The sequence below is a fragment of the Thermobia domestica genome, chromosome 1 (assembly GCF_964235325.1).
Source record: "Thermobia domestica chromosome 1, izTheDome1.hap1.1, whole genome shotgun sequence".
Lineage (NCBI taxonomy): Eukaryota > Metazoa > Arthropoda > Insecta > Zygentoma > Lepismatidae > Thermobia > Thermobia domestica.
The window spans coordinates 28,718,947-28,745,264 of record NC_137454.1 but is presented as its reverse complement, the minus strand read 5'-3'; the positions used below and the strand labels follow the sequence as shown (position 1 = coordinate 28,745,264).

The following is a 26,318-nucleotide window of genomic DNA, read 5'->3' as shown; positions in this document are numbered from 1 at the left end:
ATCTCAACTTTTATTATCAAATATTGTCCTCTTATTTAACTATGAAGCATGGATAGGACCTAACATACCCATCACCTGAATACAATATGGTGTATTTCCCTAAGGTCAAGCATAAATGTAATCTGGGCCATACGTCAGTACAACACCAACTGATGCCCCTAGAAGCAATGTTTATTGAGATTTTATATTCTTAAGGAGGGCAAATACCATATTTTTCTAGGGAATCCAACTTCACATATTTAGAAACCAAATATTAATGCTTGTGTTCCCCAGGTAAAATCCCAAGTTGCGGCGCTTCATATACGTAATGTTAGACTTCAAATTAGTTTCGGTGCTTTATTGTCCAACCTTGCCAATTATTCCTCTACAAAGGGCCAACCAATCGTGTTATTAGGGTAAGTATCTGGGGAAAAGACCATGTGATAGGCCAAGAAAACAATAACAGTAATAACACTCAGAGGCTCAGGGAAATACAACAATGGTGATGGGTCACGATTAACAAAATATATAAGTTACTAGTAGACATTTGTTTCTCTGGCGATGTATGTCTAGATTTCTTAAGTCATTTAGTAACTTAAAACAGGATTTTAGTAAGTTGCTTTCAATATACACTTCTGTGAATAAGCAGTATTGCCGATTTGTATACAACGATGTTTCAGCACACGTACTTGGGAACTGAAAAATTATAGTTCAAAAATCAATTGGCCCAACGTAGTTTAAAATATATGTTGGTCACACAACAATTTTCCGTCATTCATCCAACAGTTTATGTTGGCGAATTAACAGTTTTCCGTCATATATCAAACAGCTTATGTTGGACAACCAACAATATGCTGCCGTTCACCAAACAGTTTGTGTTGGCCAATTAACAATTTTCTGTCATTTATTCAAGAATTTCGATGTTCCAATCTCAATCATACTCCTACTTCTTTCGAAGGAATTGCATTGATAATTTAATTGGTTGGCAAATGATGGCAAAGGGGCCGGTTAGAATATAGGGCCAACATGAGCAGTTGGCTACCTTGCAGTTTCCCACTTGTTGGCCATACTGTCCATGTTACTAGGGAACAAACACACTGAAACGACCAGAGGGAGCAGTGGCGTGCGTAGAATTTCATCAAGGAAGTTTGTAAAGTACTGAATCTCATGTCCATTCCGGAGAAGCGTGATTTTCATGTATATCGCCCACCTAAAATAGTTTTGTAAGAGACCAAAGTAATCCACGAGAAAAAAATAGCTCAATGAATTATACGAGGGCTAGTCAAGAAAGACTTGGACTGATTTTTTTTCTAGGCAATTTATTATTACTCAGCAACAGGCACATGATCATTTTCAAAGTAGTCCCCGCCCATTTGAATGCACTTTTTCATTCGAGTCTTTCAGTCCTCAAACACGTGTCGCAGGCCATTCTTTGAGAGGTCCTTCAAAACCGTCTCCGATGCCTTCAGAACCTCGGAATTATCGGAGAAGCGGCGTCCACGCAGTCTGGATTTTAGGGCAGGAAATAGAAAAAAGTCGCACGGTGCGGTAGGCGTCTCCACCATCCTCAAACCTTTGCAACAGCTCCCTGCAAATCTCCACTCGAACGGCCTTCTGCTCTGGTGTCAGGAGTCGCGGAATCCATCGCGCACACACTCGGCTCATGTGGAGGTGGTCATGCAAAATTTTGAAGGCACTGCCATGAGATATGCGTAGTGCGGCTGCCAGATCGTCGATACTGATGCGGCGATCTTCTCTAACAATGACTGCTGCCGTGTTAATGTTCACCTCAGTAACAGCTGACGCTGATACACCTGGTCCACCAGCTTTCGTGATTGTCATTCGGCCCTCTTTAAACTCTTTGAACCACCAGAACATGGTACTTCGTGGCAGAGCGTCATCTTTGTAGGCTGCTCTCAACATTCCTAGAGTTTCTGTTGCACTTTTCCCCAGGCGATAGCAGAACCGTATAGCTGCAAATTGTTCATCTCGTAATGACTCCATTTCTTCTACAGGCGACTTCTAGAGGCGGCACAGAACATCACCTGCAATAAAAAGTCGTGGTTACCAAACATGCAATGATTCCTTAACAACATTTTATATATATGCACAGCAAGACCCACCCTACTTGTATGCCAAACTATGAAAAAAATCAGTCCAAGTCTTTCTTGACTTTCCCTCGTATTAAATGGTGCTTTAAGCGATCTCAGTGAGTTGATTTTGAGTTTAACGTTCCTTTCCGCAGCGAGGCTATATGAGACGGGACTACTGATTAACATGGAATCCGAATCACATGATTAAGCGATCTCAAGTTTTGAATGGATTTACAGTATACAATTGCTCAACACAAACAGAAAAACAACAGTACACAACAAATCCCAATACAACACTGGCTGCACTAGAACCGTCTCCCAGAGAACATCCCATTGGAACATGTGTGTCCTTGGGTATGGGAGCCGTCTCGCCCGTACATGGTGTCGTCCGTGTATGGTTCGAAGAGTATGTATGGAGAGGTCCAATGACTGAACTGGAAATCCCAGAACCTGATAAGAACCCAATCAAACATATCTGGGATGCCGTTGAACTCAGGCTTCGTGCATTGGATCCTCGACTTGCGAATAGGCCTCAATTAACTTCCGCTCTACAAACTGTATGGTGTCAACTGCTTCCAGAAGGGATTTTTAGACTCCGTACCTCTGCTCTCAGCACGTCCAGAGAGGGCCTGACCAGATGTTAGATTATGTGGGTATCCGATGAGTTTTGGTAAGTCAGTCTATATTATAATTGTATTCTCTAATAGCGGATGTGTTACAACAATGAACATAAGTCACATTTTCGTTCCCTTTTATGCTGTGTATCTGTTTTATGCTTCATTTATATTTTACACATTCATGTTAGTATTGTAGATATGGAGTAAAGTTTTATCTTGAAATAGGCTACTTTTGAACGACAAAGTAGTTTCCCCTTACATTTAGGACTGTTCCGCACTAAACTATCTGGCCTGGAATTGACTTCGATTACTAGGAATACGCCACCGGTCTCTGCGTATCTGCTCCGAAGTCTGTGCTCCAAAATTAACCCCAAGTGTGCATTAGGCTGGACTGAGTATTCGATGGGCAAGGGAACTGTTGAAGTTGAATGTAAGTTTTATGAAGCACCCATCAGTAGACGGCGTGAACTGGCGCATTGTCATCTTGAATAATTACATCATTGACCTGAAACGACATCACACAATCGTATCTCCGTAATCACCTAAAATTTCCACATATATTGAAGCAATATGTCCTTTGCGCGTAATCAAAGAACTCATAGAATATAAGAAAATTACGACTCGCTGTGTCACAGAGAATGTTCCACAGTTCAAAGCATAAGGCTCTTTGAAAGTCCTGTTGTTGAACTTAAGGTCAAACAGGATTCATTGAACCACATCCAATCATTGGTGGTGCACTTTGCATGTTCTTGATACCATTGGTTTGTCTCTAAAGACTTGTTAGCGGTGAACAAAGGTAAGGAAATAGCAACCCAATCGCGGGTGTTCAAGTTATGCATCTCGAGTAGGAATTTGTCGCTATAGCCTGTACTAGGTCCTGATTGAATTTCACAATACCGTTTCTGTTTTCGTATTCACTCTACTGCCATTGTAACAATACCCCTCAATACTCAGCTATTCCTGTCTTTGAGGCTTCTTTATAGTCTATTACTTCTCTTCTCTCATGTCATTTCGACGTTCTTTATCGTTTTCTATCGTATCATCCATTATTACTCTTCTTTCATTTCATTTTCGTATAAGTACCCTTACGTAAACTATTACTATTCTGTCATGTTATTTCGATATAAGTTCCCTATCGTTTACTCTTACTTATCTCTTATGTCAGTTAAATATGTTTTCTCTATCTTTACTATTGCTCCTCTCATATCATTTCGGTATAAGTTCTCAATCATTCACTATTACTCTTCTCTCATGTCATATGAGTTCACTATCTTCCATTATTACTGTTTTCTGATGCCATTTCGGTACGAATTCTCTATCATTCACGATTACTTTTCTCTCTTCTTATTTTGGTATGAATTTTCTATCAGTCACTATTTCACTTTACTCGTGTTCTTTCGGTATGGGTTTTTATGTCTTTTGCTATTACTCTTTCCTTGTGTCATTTCAGTACGAATTTTCTATCGTTCACTATTATTTTTCGCTCACATCATTTCGACATCAGTTCTCTATCGGTCACAATTACTATTCTCTCATGTCATTTCATATGAATTTTATATCGTTCACTAGTACTAGTATCTCGTCATTTCGGTATGAGTTTCCTATCGTCCACTGTTATTCTTCTCTCACATCACTTCGGTATGAATTTTCTATCATTCACTGTTACTCCTCTCTCATGTCATTTTGGTGTGAATTTTCTATCGTTCACTTTTGTTCTTCTCTCATTGCGTTTTGGTGTGAGCTCTCAATCATCCACCATTACTCTTCACGCATGACATTTCAGTATAAGTTCTCCATCATCCACTGTTCCTCCTCTCTTATGTCACTTTGGTAGGAGTTTCCTATCTTCCATTATTTCTATTCTCTCATGTCATTTCGTATAAATTTTCTATCGTCCAGTATTACCCTTCTCTCAATTCATTTTGGCAAGAGATCTCTATCGACCGCTATTACTTATCTCTCATGGTATTTCGGTACGAATACCCTATCGTAAACTATTACTCTTCTGTTTGTCACTTCGGTATGAGTTCCCTATCATTTACTATGACTCATCTCATGTCAGTTCAATATGGTTCATTTATCTTTACTATTACTTTCCTCATGCCTTTTCAGTATGAGTTCTCTATCGTTTATTATTACTCTTTTATCATGTTGTGAGTTCTCTATTGCTTATTAATACACTTCTCTCGTCGATTCCCAGTGGGGGCACTAGGTCGAAAAAGTGTACAACGCTTTTTCGGGCTAGCCACCCTGGATGAAGTTTTCCTGGGTTTTCCTCATTCACACCAGGCAAATGCCGGGGCGGTGCCTAACTTATGGGTCCCAGGCCGCTTCCTTCCTTTCCCAATCCTTTCTTTCTTCCCTGTCCCCGGATAGTGTGCTCGCCGAGGGACGTCATCCCTCAAAACATGACGGGCTAAATGGCCTTAAGTGCCGAAAGCCCAAAAATCTAAAATCCTAAATCGTACACTTCTCTCGTGTAGTTTCAATATGAGCTCTTTATCGTCTTTTATTACTCTTCTCTTATGTTATTTCGATGTGAGTTCTCTGTGTCATCACTATCTTGGACACTATTCTTTCTGATACAGCTAACACACTAGCCACCTTAGATAAACTTGTAGTAATGCCAACTTAAATGCATTTCTGCACCCACAAATGGACTCTTCGAGAATTATTGATGAGTTTCGTTTTGCATGACCGGCAGTGACGAACGCCAGCTTTAGTTGTCTGGGTGATCCGGGGAAGTGGAAGGGCAGGGACATTCTTGGGGGGTCAGCATTTCTTTTTCTTTCTTTTTTCTTTTTCTTTCTTTTTTTGTATATTGAAAATAATTTTATATGACTTGACCTACAACTTTAGAACACTTAATCTACAACTTCACTTATCATACAACATGTCTGGGGAGCAGTTGGGAGGAGGGAAGATTGCTGCATCCAAGGGAGCACTCGCTGCGATGCCTTCTCCGGCGTGTACTGATGACCGCGGTCTGCTCGGTTCAATACACTCCACCTGACGTACTACGGATAATCACCTGATACCACTAACGAAACACTAGACACTGTACATACCTGCTCAGTGTTACCACTTCAATTTTCTTACATGTTGCAAACTACAGGCGCTTTCAGTTATTTTGATTGAGGAATGTAAACCTAATTTTGCTATGTGAATCTGTAGTACTCTTTATCTTCCCACATTTTTGTAATAAGAATAATTTAACTTCCAAATTTGGAAACTCAATACTTAAATTGGGAGTACTACATCTACAACTTGCAGAAGAGAGATAAGATCAAAGATAAAAGTTGTTCCTAGAACGCTTTATCCATATCGAAACCCCATTACTGGCTAGGGGAAGGGCGGGCAAAGTGGTATTTGTCATTTCCAGAAACATAACGCGATACATCAAGACAAAGGTGGTAACACTGAAGAGAAGCAAGTGGCATGATGCTATGACGTAATGGAAAACTCCATGTGCTGGGTAGCGCATGAATAATAGAGGGAAAACGTGGGACATGAAAAGACAACTTTTCAGAAGGCTGGGAAGGAAAGGGTTGTAGTTCCTGAACATTCAACAGAAATACATATTTTGCAATCAGGTGAGTACCGCATTATTTATAGTAGATGAAATGTTTTTGTGAATTGATGAAAACCTTGATTTGGAGATGTATAAAATGTGAATCGTGCTGACGCAGGCAATAACAGACGGCGGGCAAAGTGGAACTGTTTCACTTTGCCAGCTTCCATTACACAAATAAACAAGGCAAGTCGTATTCGAAAAGTGATTGGTCGTGTAAGTAAATGTGCTCCATTGAGGCATACTTTGCTTATGGTAGGTTTGCTCCTAGAAATAAACAAAGAAAGGACACTAATGCATGATATTAATTGACTATTTTTACATTTTTATATTACATACTGTTTTCTTATTTACAGAAGTCTTGTCATTTTAGAGTGTATTTATAAATATATAATTTCAAACCGCCAACTTACAATGCAATAATTACTTCAAGCGTGGGCTCAATGTATGATTTGTTTTGAGTGGACTCATGATAATTGTTCGGACAGTCAAGATTCTTGAGAACTAAACCGGCAACTTTATAACCTTTATAACTACGTGAAAATAGTTAGCTGCATTCGGAGTGGATTTTCATAGACATCGTTTGAATAGACATATATGCAAAATCTGTATTTTTTATTTGTACTTTCTATTTCATTTCTTACTAATGTATTGTAAACACAGAGTTTACAAATCTGTAACTTCATAACTTGCTCTCCGGAGGTAATAATTGCGTAACTAGCGTCTGAACTAAATTCGCAACATTATCAAAAAAAAAAAAAAACTTTTACTCTACATACATGTACATTTCAGTTTACCCGCTTATAGGCGGGCAAAGTGAACTTTCGCATATCGACATGAAATCTCGTCTATCAACATGTTTACGTGTTCAATTTTCGTTTCTTTTTTTTTTGTATAATATGATAGAAGATCTAAGTTTTCCAAACTGTATAAAACATTCTGTTAGTGCGTTTGTTCCGACAATATTACGCCATTTATAACTTGTGTGCCACTTTACCCGCCCTTCCCCTATCACTTATTGCTTTTGCTTTATGGAGATCAATACTGAAACTGGAAATAGTAGTAAATTTCTACCACTTCCGGTTTTAGTAGAAAGAGATCCGGGCGAAGATAGTATCTTTTCTGCAGACACTGAATCAACTGCAAAAATCTACATGTTGTTATCATGTTTGCTGAATGACAATCAATCATTGAACACTGAAATGATTAGTTTCTACCACCTCCGATTTGAATAGAGGGTTACCGAAACAGGTGAAACCTTTTGGTGCGACAGTGAATCGAACCACTTTTTGCTTTCCCTTACTGTTTTTGCCATATGGAGAGCAATATTAAAACTTTGAAGTTTAGTAATTTCTACTAGGCTATTTTGGAATTTAATAGAGATGCGGATAAAGGCGTTATCTTTTCTTCAGACGCTGAATCGATTCTAGAAGCCTATTTGTCGCTATCTGGCGATAAACATGGAAGCTGTTAATGGTTAATTTTATTTTTATACTACTTTCACTTTTGGTTTTTGCTGTGATTGCTGTTAACATGTTCTAGAGGATATCCGTGAAGTCCACGTAATCTTAGATTTGAATATCAAAGAGAATGGGATTGTTGAACGCGATAAATTCAGTTCAGCTGAACTTTTTTTTTTAAAACGATTTAGTTGAGGATATCGCAATTAACCGAGCGACGACAGCGCATGATTTCTCACCTGAGTTTGACACATCCTGAGTGTCACACACACTCGTTTCTCCTAATCAAGGAGAGTTACGCGTACTTTACAAGATAGGTCTTGCCAAAGCTAGCTTTAAATGCAGTCATTGCCTGTATTACTGTTTGCCCTGTATGTGATCGTAGGTGCACCGATACATATGTCACAAACCGATCTTCAACTGTGTAAATGCTGGCTCTCACATCAGTCATAGTTTCACAATCAAATGATTCAAGTGGTTTTGAACTCAGGGATACCAGAGAGTGCAATCTGTGGACGTGAAACCAGTGTTAGCAATACCACAACTAAACTTTCTCTCTGACTTAAACTTACGGGTACAGGGACTTTTCAGGCGCCAAGTATAACGCTTCAGTTACTTATGCACTCGAACTGTTAGGAAGTCTAATAAAAAGCACATTATTTTTGCAGTGTATGTTCAGTTGTTATTTTCAAATTAACGTTCCATTTTACCTGTATGAAGCGGGAGCCACAGCTTATGATGGAATCGAGACAACTAATCGGTTTTGAATTTAGGTACATACTTTTGATTGGGATTGAATCCGTAGCAAGCGCTTAAAAAAAACACACGTATTAACTGGCATTGTCTGAGTTGTGAACGAAGGAAAAATCTGAAAATGGAAAATATTTTTAAAAAGTCTGGAAAGCTTAGCATCATTGATTTGGAGTGATATGGTTTAACAATATACTCAAGAAAATATATAGCTGAATCTAAGACTTTGTTATATTCACGAAACACTATTTATTTCTTCACCTTATCAATACAGTAGATGAACAGCAAAGTGAAAGTCAAATACTATCTTGTTCTCTTTTACCTGATATAAAACTTCTTATAATATTTTAATATCTAACTTTACCAATTTCAATTGTGTAACTCCACCAAATGTGTATTGAACAATGTCACAAATATTTGTATTTTTTATGTGTTTTGGTTGGTTTAATATAGTGTTTTATACTCTAATATCCAAGGACATTCGTAATGGTTTTCTTGATCTGTGCACTACAACTACTTCATGTGTATAAGCTGGACATACCTTTGGTACAATCATAGGATCTGTTTGGCGTTTTTGTAAGGAATTCGGATATGTTCGATTAGCATTTGGGTCCATACATGGTACAATTCTCCCCATATTAGAATATGATTCACTATGAGTATTATCTTGGAACTTCATGTTAGTAGGATATCTGTAACCTTGTACAGTTGTAGATTTTGTAGTCTGTTTCACGAATGGATAATAATTACGTACTTCCCTGTTTTTTGATTGTATTCCTTGATGTGACGGCCATTGATTTGAACTTGTAGAGCATGGTGTCAATGTATTTTTGAGATTTGATGGATATTGATCCCTGCATGAACACTTTTGTACCACACTCTCAACCGCTGCCTGTTTATTCTTAGGAGATAACATTTCCTCACTTGTTCCAAAAAATAAAAGAGATGTATCGTAAGTCTGTGAACCTTCCAGAAAGGAACGATTCACTGTACTGAAAGCTGGACACAACATTCCTTGCTGCTGAGGTTGAGAGCTCGAAATATTATTTGTTCCTACTCCCTTCACTGACTTGTCCGTGTCATAATTTCTTAGTCCTTGCCTCTGTAAGGCTTTCTTATTAAAATATAGTTGCAGTACTTCCTTCTCTGGACATTGTTCTTCTCTGGTTGCCGGACAAATAGTATAATTAATTACTGGACATATAGGTACATTCCGAGTGCACTGTGGTGCCAAATTCCTACTCAGATTATTTTGAACAACATTTTCTTTGATCACTTCTCCTCTAGGCTTTTCTATATTTGCGTGTAAACTAATATTTTGACCATCATCTATTGGGCGATAATTATAGAGAATAACTATGGATCTTGTACCTAATGCAGCATATCTTGAAGACTTATTTTGTTGTCTACAAAGATATGTACTACTTCTACCGCTACTGTTATGTTCTGCGATCTTAAGTGTTGACATCAAAGACGCTCTTCTATTTTTGCTTTCAACAGCTGATTCCTTATTCGTTTCTTCAGCAATAGTTGTTTTAGACGCAGATGTTAAAGTTTTCGAAATATATGTAACATTTTTGGTAGTGTTAGAGACAGTTCGTTTTGCAAGTGTAGCACCTGGTTTATTATAATCTCTTTTCAAAGTTGAGTATGCTCTATTTCTGGCAGTAAATTGTGCCTTGAAATTTGTATTGGGCGAAGATATAGCTTTTTCACTCACATTAGGATTTTTCTTATTATTTTCAATTCTCTGTAATATTCTTTTAGGCGTTTCACGAAATGAATTTGACTTGCTCTTTCCTTTCGATATACTAGTCACGTGATGTTTGGATTGTACCTTATCAACTTTCGTATTAATATTCAATAATTTCGTATCACGGGTTACTTGGGTGTTACTTTCATTTTTCACGTGTATGTTTCTTTTGGCTGCCGGTTTGGGTAAGAACTCCTTATTCTGCGTTCCTTGATATTTCGATTTATCAGCTTTATCATTCGCAATTGAAGATGTGGTATTATCATTTGGAGAAGTCACTCTCATCTTTGAAGTTGGAGTACCATTCGCATTAGCATTTGCAGATTTCACTTCGGTCTCTAAAGGGCCATACGTATTCTGCCAAGAAGACAATGAGTTGGTCTGTTCAATGTTTTCCCACGTCACACTCGAAACTGCCGAAGTCTTTCTGTTCACAGAACACGTACAAAATGAACAATCTTCCGTTGGTACTAAATTCCACCTCTCGCTTCTATATTCCATATTTCCGGGTGGATAAGTGCTAGTTTGGGTAAGTTTATACAGGAATCTTTCAATGCATGGACATATGAATTCACTTTCATCAAATGAAGCCACAGATTCTTTACGTCTTGAGTACACAGTACTTTCATTATAGGTATAAATCTCGTAGGAGCTATCTTGAACTGTAGAGCATGACAGCATTGCATTGGCATTCATATATTTAATGTCACATTGCTCATTCGAAGGTGTCTCATATTCCTCAATGATTGACTTCCACCCCATTGCAGCTGGACAAGTACCATTCTTCGCAAACATACAGTTTAAACCCATCAGAAGAGATCTGCATTGTTCATGTTCCTTAGGTCTACATTTTTGTGGTATGTCATTCTTCCTCTGATCGTTCGAATATCCACCTAATTTCTGATACAATACATTTTGTTCTTTAGCAGATGAGAATATTTTATTTCGGTAAGAGCTTGGATATTTTGTTGTACGCCTCATAGGCAATTCATAAGCTTCTCTTATCAAGAAAACCCCTCTATTTCCCTTTGAACATTTACTAGTATTATTTAATTCATTTATTGCATCTGGGTCAGGAAAGCGTGCATCAGTATCTCGACTCGATACATTTGTGCCAGTTGACAGTTTCGAAGTATTTCTTTGTTCATATGATGATCTTTGTTTTATTGAATCAGATTTATCTGTATGTATTCTATCTATATCGTTAACTGGACCATTATTCTCCATTGCAGTTTGGCTCCGTTGGCCCTCGATATTAGAATCTTTAATTACCTCATTTGTAGAAGGTATTTTGTTCAGCTCTTGTAGAATAGAAGCTGTCAGTGTTACTGAAGTTACAATATCCCCATCAATATTAGGTGATTCTTTTACTATAGGTATATCTTCAGCACGTACCACAAGTATAGCTTGGTTATTTGGTGAGAACTTTCCACTGTACATATTATCATTATTTGGAGGCTTCGTTAATGATAGTAAATTTTCTTCTGAAGTGTTACATTTTGTTCCTTTGTCCTTTGTTTCCAAACCAGCGTTAACTGCAAATAATTCCCCTGATTCTTTACTCTTGGTGTTCACATTCTTTTCTGAACTCTGTGATGATTGTTTCTTTGGTATAATTCCAAGTTCTTTGCTTTTAGTTGTAAGGTGACTTTCGGACATCAATAATGGATATTTTACACTCTGTGAGCTAAGAGAATTGTTTGATTTCACCGTCAGTTCACAAGTTTTACTAGGATTTATACGTTCTATACTAGGATATTTGTTGATTTTACGTAATTTCTTAATCGTGTTACGAGAATTCATAGTGTGCTGTATTTTCTTAAAGAATCTATTCTTTTTAGCTACATACAGCACAGATTTCTTTCTAGAATAATTTCCACGTTGTATTCCTATTGTTTGAACTTCTTCATCCTTTTTGCTAGCTGGGTATTTATCGCCTTCTGTACGTGCATACATTCGTTCACTGGCAGCCTTTTTATCTATAAAAACATTGTTTTGAGTACCAAGAATTTTCTCAATCACTTCCAAAGCAGAAAGCGAAATATCAGAAGAAGAATAAGTAAGCGGTATTGGTATTATGCTTCCAATTGAACTTTTTAATTCGTCTTCTAAGTTAGGTTCAGATACCTTGTCCCATATATTTGTATTTACTTCTTTTTTCACAATACAACTTTCAACTTCAGAACTTTCGTTTTGAATCTCAAGATCTGGACAAGAGCCAATAGCTGAAAATCGCAAAATATTATTTCTTTCAACTGAACATTCTTTACTTTTTACATGAGAATATATGCCATCCAAAACTGATAAACAAGATTTAGTATTGTCGGCTTCCATATTATATACGCTTGCCTTATTATTATTACTATCTGTTAATGATGTTTCGGAACTAGTACTAACACTTACTTCGGAATTCTGATATTTTTCAACACTTTTGCACGTATATACTAGTTGAGTACTGAAATTTTTCTTAAGCATTTGGGAAGCAGAAAGCGAAGTAACAGAGCGATACGGAAGTGGCATCGGTACTAAATTTTCAGTTGATCTTCGTAACTTGGCTTCTGAACTTTTTGCAGGTACATTGTCATGTACATCTATATTTACCAATGGTTCTTCAATTTGTGTTTCATCTCCACAATTGTCTTCTTGATTAGCAAAATAACCAAAGAATTTATTGAGAAGGGAAACACCCATATCACAAAAATCTGTTAGAATACTTGAGGCTGTAGAAGCTACATCACGAAGTATATCCATAGTTGAATCTATACCACTTTGGTGATCTTCATCCAGGTCGAATTGATGTTGTGTTTCACTTGCAAACGTTACCGAATTCACCGATGATATTTTATTGTAGTTTAACACAAGACGTGAACTGGCAATTGATCTCTGATTACGGGAACATTGCCACCTTTCATTTTCCGGTGAACAGTCAATAGCCTGAGAGTTCCGTTCTAACTTTCCGGTAGATTGAATATTACTATTATCATTGTTCCTCATGCTTGATGAAACTTTTCTCTTCTGCTCCATTTTGATGAGTCTTCAAACCTAGCTTTTCCTTGAAGTATGAATGTTCATGGGCAATCAAGAAAGGAAAATACAAAGTTCCTTAACAAACCAACCTCTGTATATATATATTTTTTAAAACTTAAAGCTAATGCTGAAAAAGTGTTCAACTTCATGATTATTTTAAGATTTACTAAAGTAGAATAATGATTATTTGTAAGCTTATTCTGTTTGATACGCCATAATTTTACTCCAAAGACATATGAAATATTTCATTTTCAATAAGTTTAACTGATCCAATTCATTGTTGTTTATTTTAAATAGATATTTATTTATATATTTATCGCACACATTTGCTTTCCTACTATGTTGATCATATTCATACAGACGAAACTGAAATGAAGAAAAAAGAATTGTTTATTAAAATTTTTTAAATATATTTTTATAAGAAACAGAAAATGTCTCAGTCTGTGGGTCACGCTAATCATAATTAATACTCATGTCAATAGATATTGCAACCTGTGCTATCGATTGCCCGTCTGACGGTAATAGATATCGCAACCTGTGCTCTCGCTTGGGTGCTTGACGTTAATAGATATCGCTACCTGTGTTATTACATGACTAGATGGCGTTAATTCCTATCGCTATTTGTGCTATTGCTTGAGTATCTGACGTTAATAGATATCCCTACCTGTTTTATCGCATGACTACATGACGTTAATAGATATCGATACCTGTTATCGCTTCACTGTATGGCGTTAATAGATATCGCTACCTGTGCTATCGTTTGACTGCCTGACGTTAATAGATATCGCTACCTGCGTTATCACATGACTAGATAACGTTAATACATATCACTACTTGTGCTATTACTTGAGTACCTAACGTTAATAGATATCGCTACCTGTGCTATCGCATGAGTGCATGACGTTAATAGATATCGCTACCTGTCTTCTCTCTTGAGTGCTTGACGTTAATAGATATCGCTACCTGTGCTATCGCTTGCCTGCCTGATGTTAATAAATGCCGCTAGCTATATTTGGTTACCTATACTATCCTACTTGGATTGGATAAAAAGTAACGTCAACACTGGTGTAATTCGTACCTGGTAACATGCACAGAACAACGCCTATTACATTTCTTTAATGTAATTGCCTTCCATCTTTATCCCTTTCTGCCAACCGTGTGGAAAGGATCATACAACGTCAGCGCGTCAATCTTCGTCAATGACCCGCAGAAACCACCATACAGTACGGATGGGGTTTCTCTTGTGTTGTAATACTTCCCCGCGAATTGGTTCCTTCATTTTGGCGGAAAGGCCGTAATCGTACAAGCTTATGTCACATGAATACGGTGAATGTTACAGCATCTACTATTTCCACCGACGCACGAGGTCTATCAGTGTTAGCCGTGTCACATTACGCAATGTCATGAAATATGATGAAAATCCGTTTGTCTATCAAGCGAGAACGATATCTATAATTTTTCTCATAGAAATATGTGGGAAACCGATATTCGATTTGTCATCCTGGGATTACCTGGATCGATCATGTCCATAAACTAACTTCTACATTTTGGTCAAAACTCTAGGACACATGAACAGACAGACACAGAGTAAATATACCTCATATAGGGTGTATCAAATGTCGCTTACCATCCTTTTTAAAATCCACGCGGGTAATTTCATTGAATGTGAAATGGGCGATATACATTAGGCGTAAAGGGTCATTATTGGGAGTATGTGACACGGATAGATGCTATCTTGTTCCCGCCATCTTCAATTCGAAATTTTTACTATGAACATAGGTGGGTAACTTTGCTATCCGATATGACCATAGGCTAGACTTTTCACAGGATGTCAAATATGCAATTATATTTTACAGAACTTAGTTTGGTGAGAAGTTATTGGCAGGTGAAAGTTATGTTTACCTCTTTCTTGCACAGATGAAACCACGGTAACACGTGAGGAATGCATCCAGATAATCAAACTGTGGGGCAGAAGAAGTGCACTGGCTGCCGATTTCAACTAAGACATCCACAAGTGACCCTGTATCACATGTTACAATGTCACAGTTAGTAACCAAACTTCAGGAGACGAGTACAGTTGTGGACAGACGTCATAGAGAACGATCGCCAACAGGCAGACACGAAGCACGTCTAAGGCAATGCTGGCCTTCTCGAAGCCATCGCAGCAGAGCACATGCTGTTTATTAATGCAATATGGAGTGAGTCATAGTTCAGTGCACAAAGTGCTGCACAAGTGTAAGTGACATCCATATAAGATACAAATGCAGAAACACCTCTCCGAAGACGGTCCTAATCCTTGAGTACAGTTTTGTGAGTAGGCTATCGAGGAATTAGGGTTAAACCCTAACTTTGCTATGCAGATACTCCATTCAAATGAATCTTACTTCTACGTAAATTTGGAGGTTAATAAGCAAAATATGTGCTATTGCTCATCTGACAATTCTAAGTGGACAAATTCCTCCAAAATGACCGATGCAGAGAAGTATCATTTCAGAGACATTAACTGCTGAACGATATCTCGCACTGTTACAGGAACAGACACTGCCAGCTGCGATGTCCAAAACAGAATTCAAACTGTATGCTTTTAATCACTTAATGCTGCATAAGAAAGCCATGATTATCCAAATACTATGTGAATGCAATGTTCCAGTGCAAAGCAACTTCTTAATTTCTTTATGTAACACTAGGTTTTTAAACATACACATGACATATGTAAAGTTATTTTTTTTCGAGATCCTCGTTTACGCGTATACTCACCGTCGCTGACGCACGTTCTCTCTACAAAACCTACTTCGCAGTCACTTTAGCTTAGCTCTGCCCTGATTCGTTTAGGTAACCTTTTATGTGTTTTATTGGAAACCTAACAAGGGTTGGTTTATTTTTCCGTGCATTCCCAGTTCAGGTAAACATATTTATATTCATGATATATTCACTACTTTCATTAGGAATATCACTCTCAGTACTATAGAAAGTGTTTCTTAAGGGAAGAATTGCATTACTGGATGCAGATTCGCTTAGCAAAGCTTTACCAATCAGCAGTATAAATACAGTGTGTGGACATATACAATAAGAACATCAGTTCGAAAACACGAACTAACCTCTGCTGGGTACCACTAAAGAGCACAAATGCTATATAACGAAGTTGAGGCAGGAAAGCAACAAGGGCCCCGCACAGAGGCGCGTCTACAGGGAGCAGGCGCGTCAGCGACGGAGAGTATGTGCATGAAAGAAGATAGTGGAAAAGCACTTCATATGAAAAAGCATTTCATGCCTTACGTGTAGCACAGCTTTGCGATACTTCTATGAGTATGCGCAATCACTTTGTACATTGCCTTCACATAAAACTTTACTTCATCTTGACTTGCTTATGGAGTATTTCATGTTAAAGAGCAAACTTTACCGGTACATTTTGTATTTGTGATAGATAAGATTCTGTCATATTTTGAGTAGTTATACATTGTTCTTTCTCATTGACCTTCTTAAATAAAGGGATTGAGTATAGCCTGCTCCCTCCCAGTGATTTTTAACGAATCATAGTGATTCTAACGATTCATATTAGTTCATAATGAATCGGAATCGCATGTTATAAAGATTTAAGATGTAAATCTTGTAGTAAGGAAGCTTAAGTAGTAGTAGTAGTAGCGGTAGTAGTAGTAGTTGGTAGCAATAGTAGTAGTAGTAGTAGTAGTTGTTGTTGTTGTTGTTGTTGTAGGAACGGGTTTGAAGCCCCGCAGTTTGGTTGGGTTCTGTTCTCGATATAAGTAGTAGTAGTATCAGTAGTAGTAGTAGTTGTACCGGTAGTGGTAGTAATAGTAGTGACTTTTCCAGTTCCGGTGACAAAGAACTGAGGGGAGCGAGCTATACACAAATAAAATAATACCTTCTTTCGTAAACTGAAATTTCCTCACCTCTTTTTGCACTGTAGTTTTTTATAGCATATCCAGACGCTCTTTTTATATCCTTTAGGGATAAGCCCCCCCTAAAGACAATCTGCAACATGTACACCCAAGAATGCAACTCCTTTCACTACAAATTATTTATAAGATACTGTAAGTGCATTTCCTGATGAAAGAAGTACATACATTATGAAACTATCTATATATGTATACCTAAAATGGGTTAGCACAGAATATAGCTTTCCTGCAAAAATACGCACCGGTGGAAATTAATATCATAAACACCCCCTTTCATGTGCAGTAACTTATTTTAACTGTAAAGTTATTTTTATGAAGGCATCCTGTGAAACTGCACTAACTACATATAGAAATGTACGTAATAGAAATGTCCTTACTGATAAACACTCTACATATCTTCCAAAAATGAAATTTGGTTAAGAACATACATTAGTTCTCCTCCAAAGTATGGAAGGAGGTATCTGGTACACCTTACATCATCTACTATTTTACTTCTGGTTCTGGAGCACAGTTTGAGGTACATGCCGATTATGTGAAACAAGAAAAGCTAATAAGAAACTGAAGGGAAAATTATATTTAAATTAGAAGATTAAAAGTGAAACTTTTTACGTAACCAATTAAGAAATTATATAGAATAAAATAATATTCATATTTATATTATAGTACGCGTAAAGATATAACTGACGATTTTGGATTTCAATGGACATATTTTTCTGAAGTGAAGCACTCTGCGCCCAACTAAATATCTTTCGGTACTTTTAGGTGCAAATTTAAGTCCATGTTATCTACTATTGTTAATACCTTCTCTTCACACAAGTTAGAAGAAATCTTTTATCTTAATTAAACATAAATTTACCCTTATAAATTTTCAAAAATAATTCATTTTAGCTGTTCATTCTTGAAAAATATTTGATGTATAGAATATCCATTATTTAACGGATTCATAAGATCATTTGTCCTTGTTTTAAACAATATAATATTAATTTTGTCACTTTATTTCATGTTATTTGTCCTTGTTTTGAATAATGTAATAGTTATTTCGTCAATTCATTTTATGTTATTTGTTCTTTTTTTGAACAATATAATATTTATTTCATCATAATTAATAATAATAATCCCTATAAGCTGATAATTTACCCGAATCGATTATTTGTAATTGTTTGAAAATATTCCAGTTGTTATAATCTCGAAAAATATCCTATAGTAGTAGTAGAGATGGTTCCATAACATATTTGTCTACAATTCCTCGTATCAAGAGCCATATATAAAATAATCATATTCTAATATTTTCTAATATTATTTATACAGCATTATATTGAGCTTGTAATAATAATAATAATAATAATAATAATAATAATAATAATAATAATAATAATAATAATAATAATAATAATAATAATAATAATAATAATATTAATAATAATAATAATAATAATAATAATAATAATAAAATATTATAATTAGAAATCGTATTAGTGACTCATGTCTTCTGGATAATTCCTTGAATAATTTCTTCTTTCATTTGAAGAAAATATTTACACTTTTCGTTTAATAGTACATACCTAAGTATAAAAACGCAAGAAACTTAACTAGAAAAATACAAAAAAAAGTGTAAACAATATTCAAAACTGAGAAACTCTTTCTTAATGGTCACTATCTTGAGATACTTCACCAACTATATTTTTCTTATTCCTCATTTCTTCTTTGAGATTATTTTTTCTCGTTATTTTCATTTCCTTCACCCTCAATCTATTATTCAGGAATATTGTTTCTATATCATACATGATTGCCTTTCAGATTGACTAACTTTATTTGTAAACAAGGGCGCCCATCAGGGGGGCAAGGTGGAGCGCTCGTTTCCCCCCTAAGAGGAAATTGTACTTGGGAATATCGAAAATCCAATAGAATTTTTACATTAGTTACAGCAAAATTTGAAATTATATTTGTAACGTCGCTTATACTTGCCCCCCCTTGAAAACCACAACATGGGCGCCCTTGTTTGTAATATATATATATATATATATATATATATATATATATATATATATATATATATATATATATATATATATATTACTTTTTGTAGTTTGTAACTTCCCCCCCCCACTTTGTATATTTTCAACCGGGGTCTTTCCTATTTTCTTCAAGGAATGTCATTTTCCTTTGTTTTTGAAGTAATCAGAGATTGCCGAATGGAGAAAAAGTGAATCCAGTGCAAGGTAATATAATATTTTCTTCTGTTAAATTTTCGAAATTTGTGCCATCTTATTTTGTATTGCCACGTATGAGGGTATACTGAATTTAGATAGTCTTTGTTCTCATTCGAATTTGCCGAATCCAGACAATGTAAATTGATTTTACATACAACTCTGTTCAGTTTTGATAATGTACTTCAGTGGCAAATATCATACCACAGTCGATTGCCGCTGAGTTTCAGGTAGATCGCGAAACTTTTCGGAAAGAGGGATGTTATAAGAAAAGAAATCTTACATAGGGCCTACCCAGTGGCGTATTTACGATTTTGTTTCGGGGGGACTTTACCTGAAAATGTGAAAATTTTGCAAGATATTTCATATAGTTTACTATAATAAGTAAGATTTCGGGAGGGCTTAAGCCCGGAAGCCTCTCCTAAATACGCCACTGGGCCTACCAATCGCCTGCGAATAGTGAGTTAGTTTCAATTATGGTAAAATGATTTCGAATAAAAGGACGAAAACGTGAATAATGCGAACATTATTTCCATGAAGAATGCGAACACTATTTCTCCTTTGCTGTGTCGAAGAATAAATGAATGTGTTCATAGTAGAATCCTTCCTGTATGTTGCGCTGATAAAGAAAGACAACTTGGAAAGGCATTATCCCACTTTGCAAAAGAACAGTCATAACCACAACTTCCTTTCTAAAACTGTATTAAAGGAATGAAAGTGCAGTGCCAGTAACAATTGTACATTGATTGATTGCCAAAGCACTGTCGTAGATCGTCAAAGATTTTCATAGTCTGAGGTAGATCACTGGATTCAAAATGACCTGTAGCGCCATGGAGGTGCTTGAGAGAAACAAGCCCCACGTGGACTACTGGTAGGAAAATTCAGTGGATATTCGTTTTCAGAACATTACTTCTAGACTTGCATTCAAAACAAATGAATAGTTTGTGTCACTCTCTCAAGTTGGTCTTTGGTCTGAGGGTCTTTGTACACACCATATAAGTTGGTACAAATGATTAATTTATAAGTATGATTTATTCCTGGCCGTACCAAATTAAATGTTTCAAGCGCAAATTGAATAAATAGTCATAACTAGGATACCTGAATCTATCCGGACCTCCGAACGATAGAATATAATGTATTGCAATTTGACAATCTTGCAATTTACTACACTTTAGCAAAGCGGCAGCTTATACATGTCCCATTAGGGGCAACATATAAAAAAAACTTTAGTAGTCTTTAAGAAGACTGTTTATAAGGGGTTTTTAAATAGATCCTTATTTATTAGACGGTACCTACAAGATAATGGTTTTGACCAAGGATGTTATAAAATAGAGGATCTGCCCATACAACAAAATCGTGAAGCCATACGTCATAGTTTCGCCACACCTACTCTGCCCACTCCGCGCCACTAAGATTGCAATGTTTCAAGCCAACAATCATGGCGGAAACGAGAGTAGCCAATCAGACGTGCCGGCTCAAACGATGCTCGGTTGTTTTCTGGCTACATTGAGTTCATATGATGAAGATACGTATGGACAGATCCTCTATTTTATAACATCCTTGGTTTTGACAGTTACGCCCGGGCTTGTTATAAATCAAGCGAAATTACAATAATGAAGTTTGGAAAGGATATACATCATTATTACAATAGTGAAGTTTGCGAAATCATTAATAAACAATATTAAACATTTTCTTGTTTGAAAATTAATTCTATAGCTTATTTGCTTTCCAAAGACGTAACATGTAATAGATCATGAAATGACACAAAGGGTACTTGAGAAAGTCATCCCCTTGATTTAAATAACAAGACAATTTGGAAATACAAGAAGTAGGTAAAGGAAACTATACAAATATGGCTATATAAAAGGAAATAAGCGTAGTAACCCACCTGAAAACGCAGTTCCTACCTCGTCGTCTCTAGAAGTTGCTTTGGATGTTGTACTCCTGGGTTACGGTCGACGTCACTGAAGACATTTCATTAACACATAGGTAACACAAACCCACACGGGATAATTATTATACAAGTTATTGGAATCGTACATAGGGTGGCAGAAGGCAAATTCACTTGCGAATCGAGCGGCTAAGACACAAGCGAAGTTCCTGAAGGGCTTCGTAAGAGGTGGCATAATCTTCTGGTCACAGCGTCAGTGATGGAAGATGGCGTCAGCAAATGACAGTGGTTCGAGAATGGCGAAAAACTTCTGGTACCTTGTTCAAAGAGTTAACACTTACGTCTTACCTTTACTACATCCATCACAAGTGTGGATTCAATGTGCCTATATTTTTTTAAGCGGACTTATGGCATTGGTCACGTACCAATAGTGAACTATTTTCATGTATACGTGTATACGACAAAGCTCCTCTATGTCGGGCCACGTGTACCACCCATGGCATGTACAGCAGTCACTGTTCGAAGCCCCGTGTTCCACCAGTGGACATTGATTCAAAGAAGTAGAATGTGAATTCCGGAAGAAGGCCTCTTGGTGTAATATATAGCCATGACATACGACTTTCATATATTTTCTTTGTTTTTCGGATGGTGAAATTCATTACTGATTATAAAAATGTTAAAAAAAAAGACCTTGGCCTGAATGTACGATTCACTAAAAATAGCTTGGCGTTCAAAGTGTTAATATTTGTACTATAAATGGCTAAAAAGTCTTTTTAATAGCAAATAACTGTCCACTGCAAATTAGGTGTTCTGTGTTTATTCATTCCGCGATTCATTCTTGTTTTTACATATTGAGGCCAAGCCAAGGTATATTTCACAGAAATAACTAATACCATTGTGTTTTTTCTTGATGCTACCAATATCTTTGAAAACCTAAACTATTTGACACCTATCTCCTCATTAACCTTTCCTTAGATCTCAAAGTAACTATATTTTGTATTCTTGTATCCCGATCTGTTGACTCTAACTTTAATCCAATAAATTAATATTAAAACTAAACCTGTTGAGAAAACGTCATTTCTAAACAGACCTGGTTTCTATATTTAAAAATCTCAACCGTCTTTCGCTATAATTCAGACAGCTAAAGCCTCCGACGCCATCGTCTGTTAATTACAAGTCTATCAGAGACAGCATTTCACGACGGAACTGCGTGTTGTCATGGTGCGCTCCATTCCTACCCGTACAGAAAGCACATGACTATCGTGAACTATTTGGCGCTCTGTCACTACTAACAACAAAGACAGCAGATGAAAATCGTGTAACATTCAGTGGTGCCAACTTACTAGAACGGAAATGGCGGGAATTTCGAAACTTGCGTTCTTTATGTGACAACAATTCGTTTTCGGGGTCGCTTATATGAAAAGTGGCACTCCCGATGCCAAGTTCAGCCCCATTGGAATGAGAATGAGGGTTGAGTGTGGAATTGTGTGACACCAGAAATTTTTTGTTTTCATTTACACTTTCATTGAAATATGTGTGGTAAGGAAAAGCGAGTTTAAATACTTTCCATAAACTTATTGCCTCGTGCTAAGAACAGGCATTTTACCTACTGTTTATTATATTTCATTTGTTATGTTTTCCTCATTATTATTATTAATATTAATAGAACCCATATGTTTACGCTATGAGAGCATAAATTGAATGCTCAACCAGGTGTTTTTACTTTCTTGTCTCTTAACGTATATCATTAATATACTTTACTAATCACAATTATCATAGAGGACTCATAACCTATTTGTCACAACATATGCGATGTAGAAGTCATTTGGAGAAATTTTTCATTATTAACAAGCCTACTTTTCTTACTGAACATGAATGTTCAAAAGCCATGAGTAATATATTCTTCTTTGTATATATCCGTTGTTTTCTGATAAATAAATAATAGTTGTATTTAGTATGTAATAAGCACAATAGTTTGAACATACAGTTATTAAAATTAAATAATAATGTTATTTAAAAAGTAGTTGACAATATATCAAAACAACACGATACGTAATCAAGTGCAGTTGAATTCGTTTCTCTAGTCGCTGCCTTAACTTAGATTTTGGGGGAAACGTTATTCTGGCAACACTGTAGTATCTATGGATGGCAAAACTGAAAATTCTTCAGGTTCATATTTTTTGTTGCAGAATAACATTATCTATGATTGTGGTAAGTTGCATTTCATTATCTCCTTTCACTTATGAAAAGCTACCAAAAGAAAAATGGTAAATTTTGTATTTAGTATGTCAGGCTCTTAACCGTGAAACACGAACCACATCAGCTCCCACCCAAATCAAAATCTAGGGGGGCGCGGTGGCTCAGTGGTAGAGCGTTCACCTCCGGTGCTTCGGGTCCCTGGTTCGATCCCAGCTCGCGCCGTGTGGACTTTGTGGTGGACAAACACCGTGCTCGTAGGTTTTCTCGGGGTTCTCCCGTTTCCTCCCACTTTCTTCATTCCACCATTTCACTCATCTCTCATCATCACCGTCTCCTTTAGCCTAACCGGCATAATCGTGGGACGTAAAACTTAAAGATTTCATTTCATTTCATTTCCAAATCAAAATCGGTCTCCTACATGGACATATACAGGGTTTTCATAAAGTCTGGACGGATTTAATTTGCTTATAATTTTAATAAAAATGCTCATAATGAAATCAAATAAAGTGCAAACGGTAGCGGAAGGATTAAATTTTTAGTTGGCAACACTGTTAGATAAGCGGCAACTCTGAACACGTTGAGAGAGGGAGAGGGAGGGCAAGGGTCAGTTTCTTACCAAATTCCATCCATCGTTGTTTTCATTGTTGTTTCAATGTTGACTGTTAAAAGTAAGTTGTAAGCTGTATTGGTGTGTGTGTCTTTTAAAGAAACAAATAAATGAAAAACTCCTCTGAGAAGACTATTTTTTTTACCGTATAAAAGATGGCGTCGGTGAAAGAGAAAGCGCAATGTGTTCTGTAGTACGCAGAGCTAAAATCACCAATTCTGGTGTGTCGAAAGTTCACCAAAGAGTTCAAAAAGCCGGCATCGACTGAGAGTGCAATCCGAAAGTGGCATGCTAAGTTCTTGGAAACAGGAAGCGTCCTGGACCGTCCTCGAAGTGGGAGGCCGCCAACACGGCGGAACGCTGTGAGTGGATTCCAGCGCCGCCTACGCGAATGTGTGGACGTAAATGGCGCCCAGTTGGATGTGTGGCGGTGAATGAACTGAGCTGGTGCAGATTACAGGTAAAAATTTAATTAAGTTTGCACTTTATTTGATTTCATTATGAGCATTTTTCTGAAAATTATAAGCAAATTAAATCCGTTCAGACTTGATGAAAACCCTGTACTTATATATAGAAGACTTCCCTCATATATACACGACTTTTTCATCGTATATACAGTCACTCTCACAATTGAGCGTACACTTGTAGATATTATGTTAAAACTGCTATAATGTCTACGTATATAATATTTTGTTTCGATAAATTAGCATGGGTCTATGTTGAAGGAATTTGAAGCTTGTTTAGCCAATGTAAGTAAGAATTTGCTGTGTTTGGAAGGATGTATGCATACTAGGGCCCGCAGGATCTAAAAAACGAAGACACAGAATTGAGCGTACACCTTAGTATTTGTCTCCATTTCAAGATTGTAGAGGGGATACAAAGGTGCAATAGGCCTTACTCAGTGAACGTTGTGCTTCATCAATACCTATCTTGATGCGCCGAATGTGTTTTGTGTGAAAACAAGAGCAAAATGACTGGAAGAAAAGAGACAACTATGGAAGTCAGAAACTTAATAGTGAAGTTCGCTTTAAAGGTAAATCATTGCGTCAAATTGGACAGCTTGTGCGTAAAACGCATTGTACAGTGCACAAAATTGTTAACAAATTTAAATATAAAGTCACAGTGCGCAATAAACGAGGGAGGGGTAGAAAATCTATTGTAAATAAGCGAGAGCAGAGAAATGTAGTTATGCAAATAAGAAGAATGTCATGTCAAAGTGTGCCAAAATTGGCCACGAAAATTCTATTTTTGATGGGAAAAGCAATCTCGTGTGAAACGATACGTAGGACGTTGAAAAGAGCTGGATATCATGATCATATAGCCAGAAAGAAGCCATGGATGAGTGAAGTTAACAAAGTTAAAATATTAGCGTTCGCTAAAATGTATATTTCACAGCCTCTTACATTCTGGGATTCAGTAATATTCAGTGACGAAAGCAAGTTTAATGTGTTCGGGTCAGATGGACTGCAGTATATGTGGCGGCGACCCAATAAAGCCGAACAACAGGAAAATCTACAACTTACTGTCAAACACGGAGGTGGCTCCGTAATGTTCTGGGGCTGTATGTCTGCTTCTGGTGTCGGTAACTGGAGTTTATTCATACCACAATGGACAAATACGGGTATTTGTCAATGTTAAATAATAATATCAAGGAAAGTGCTAATAAACTTGATATGGGGTCATTGTATTTTTTCAGCATGGCTACGATCCTGAGCATATTGCCAATATTGTCAAACTGTGGTTATTATATAACACTCCAAAAAGGTTGGAAACTCCATCCCAGTCTCCGGATTTAAATCCAATTGAGAATTTGTGCTGGGAATTAGAAAAACAAGTGCAGAAACATAAAATAACGAATAAAACTGAGTGAAAAAAAGTTTCTGGAAGAAAAATGGAGCAAAATTCTTCCTTTATTGAATCACAAATATGTACACTCCATGCCTAAAAGGTTAGCTGCTGTAATAAAAGCCAAAGGTGGTGCCACAAAATACTGAATATTTTTTCTGTTCAATAATCAAATGTGTAAGCTCAATATTCAAATGTGTATTCAAGTGTGTACGCTCAATTTTGAGACTCCAAATACACATACTATTTTGTTTCTAATTTTTTTGCTCATTACTTAAATAATGTTTACGAAGAAAATGTATTCTAATTTGTTCCAGATCTGTTCAGGAAGTAATATTTTAAGTTTGAAATACATAATTCAATTATGTAGATGTCTTTTGTGCATTTTTATGTTAACAAACAAGG

General features: G+C 36.7%; 1 protein-coding gene across 3 annotated transcripts; it reads right to left on the bottom strand.

The window, feature by feature from the left end:
* Positions 1 to 8,705: 8,705 nt before the first annotated feature.
* On the bottom strand, positions 8,706 to 17,857 carry LOC145684010 (uncharacterized). Of its 3 annotated transcripts, none has more exons than XM_081755809.1 (2): positions 17,542 to 17,857; positions 8,706 to 13,616 (listed from the first exon to the last, which is right to left on the bottom strand). In XM_081755809.1, the coding sequence occupies exon 2, from the start codon at positions 13,245 to 13,247 to the stop codon at positions 8,928 to 8,930; it is 4,320 nt and encodes a 1,439-aa protein (XP_081611935.1). In that variant the 5' UTR covers positions 13,248 to 13,616; positions 17,542 to 17,857; the 3' UTR covers positions 8,706 to 8,927. The 3 variants fall into 3 exon arrangements, with proteins under 3 accessions (XP_081611935.1, XP_081611954.1, XP_081611945.1); XM_081755828.1 differs by having other exon boundaries at positions 8,706 to 13,275; XM_081755819.1 differs by having other exon boundaries at positions 17,593 to 17,857.
* Positions 17,858 to 26,318: the final 8,461 nt, after the last annotated feature.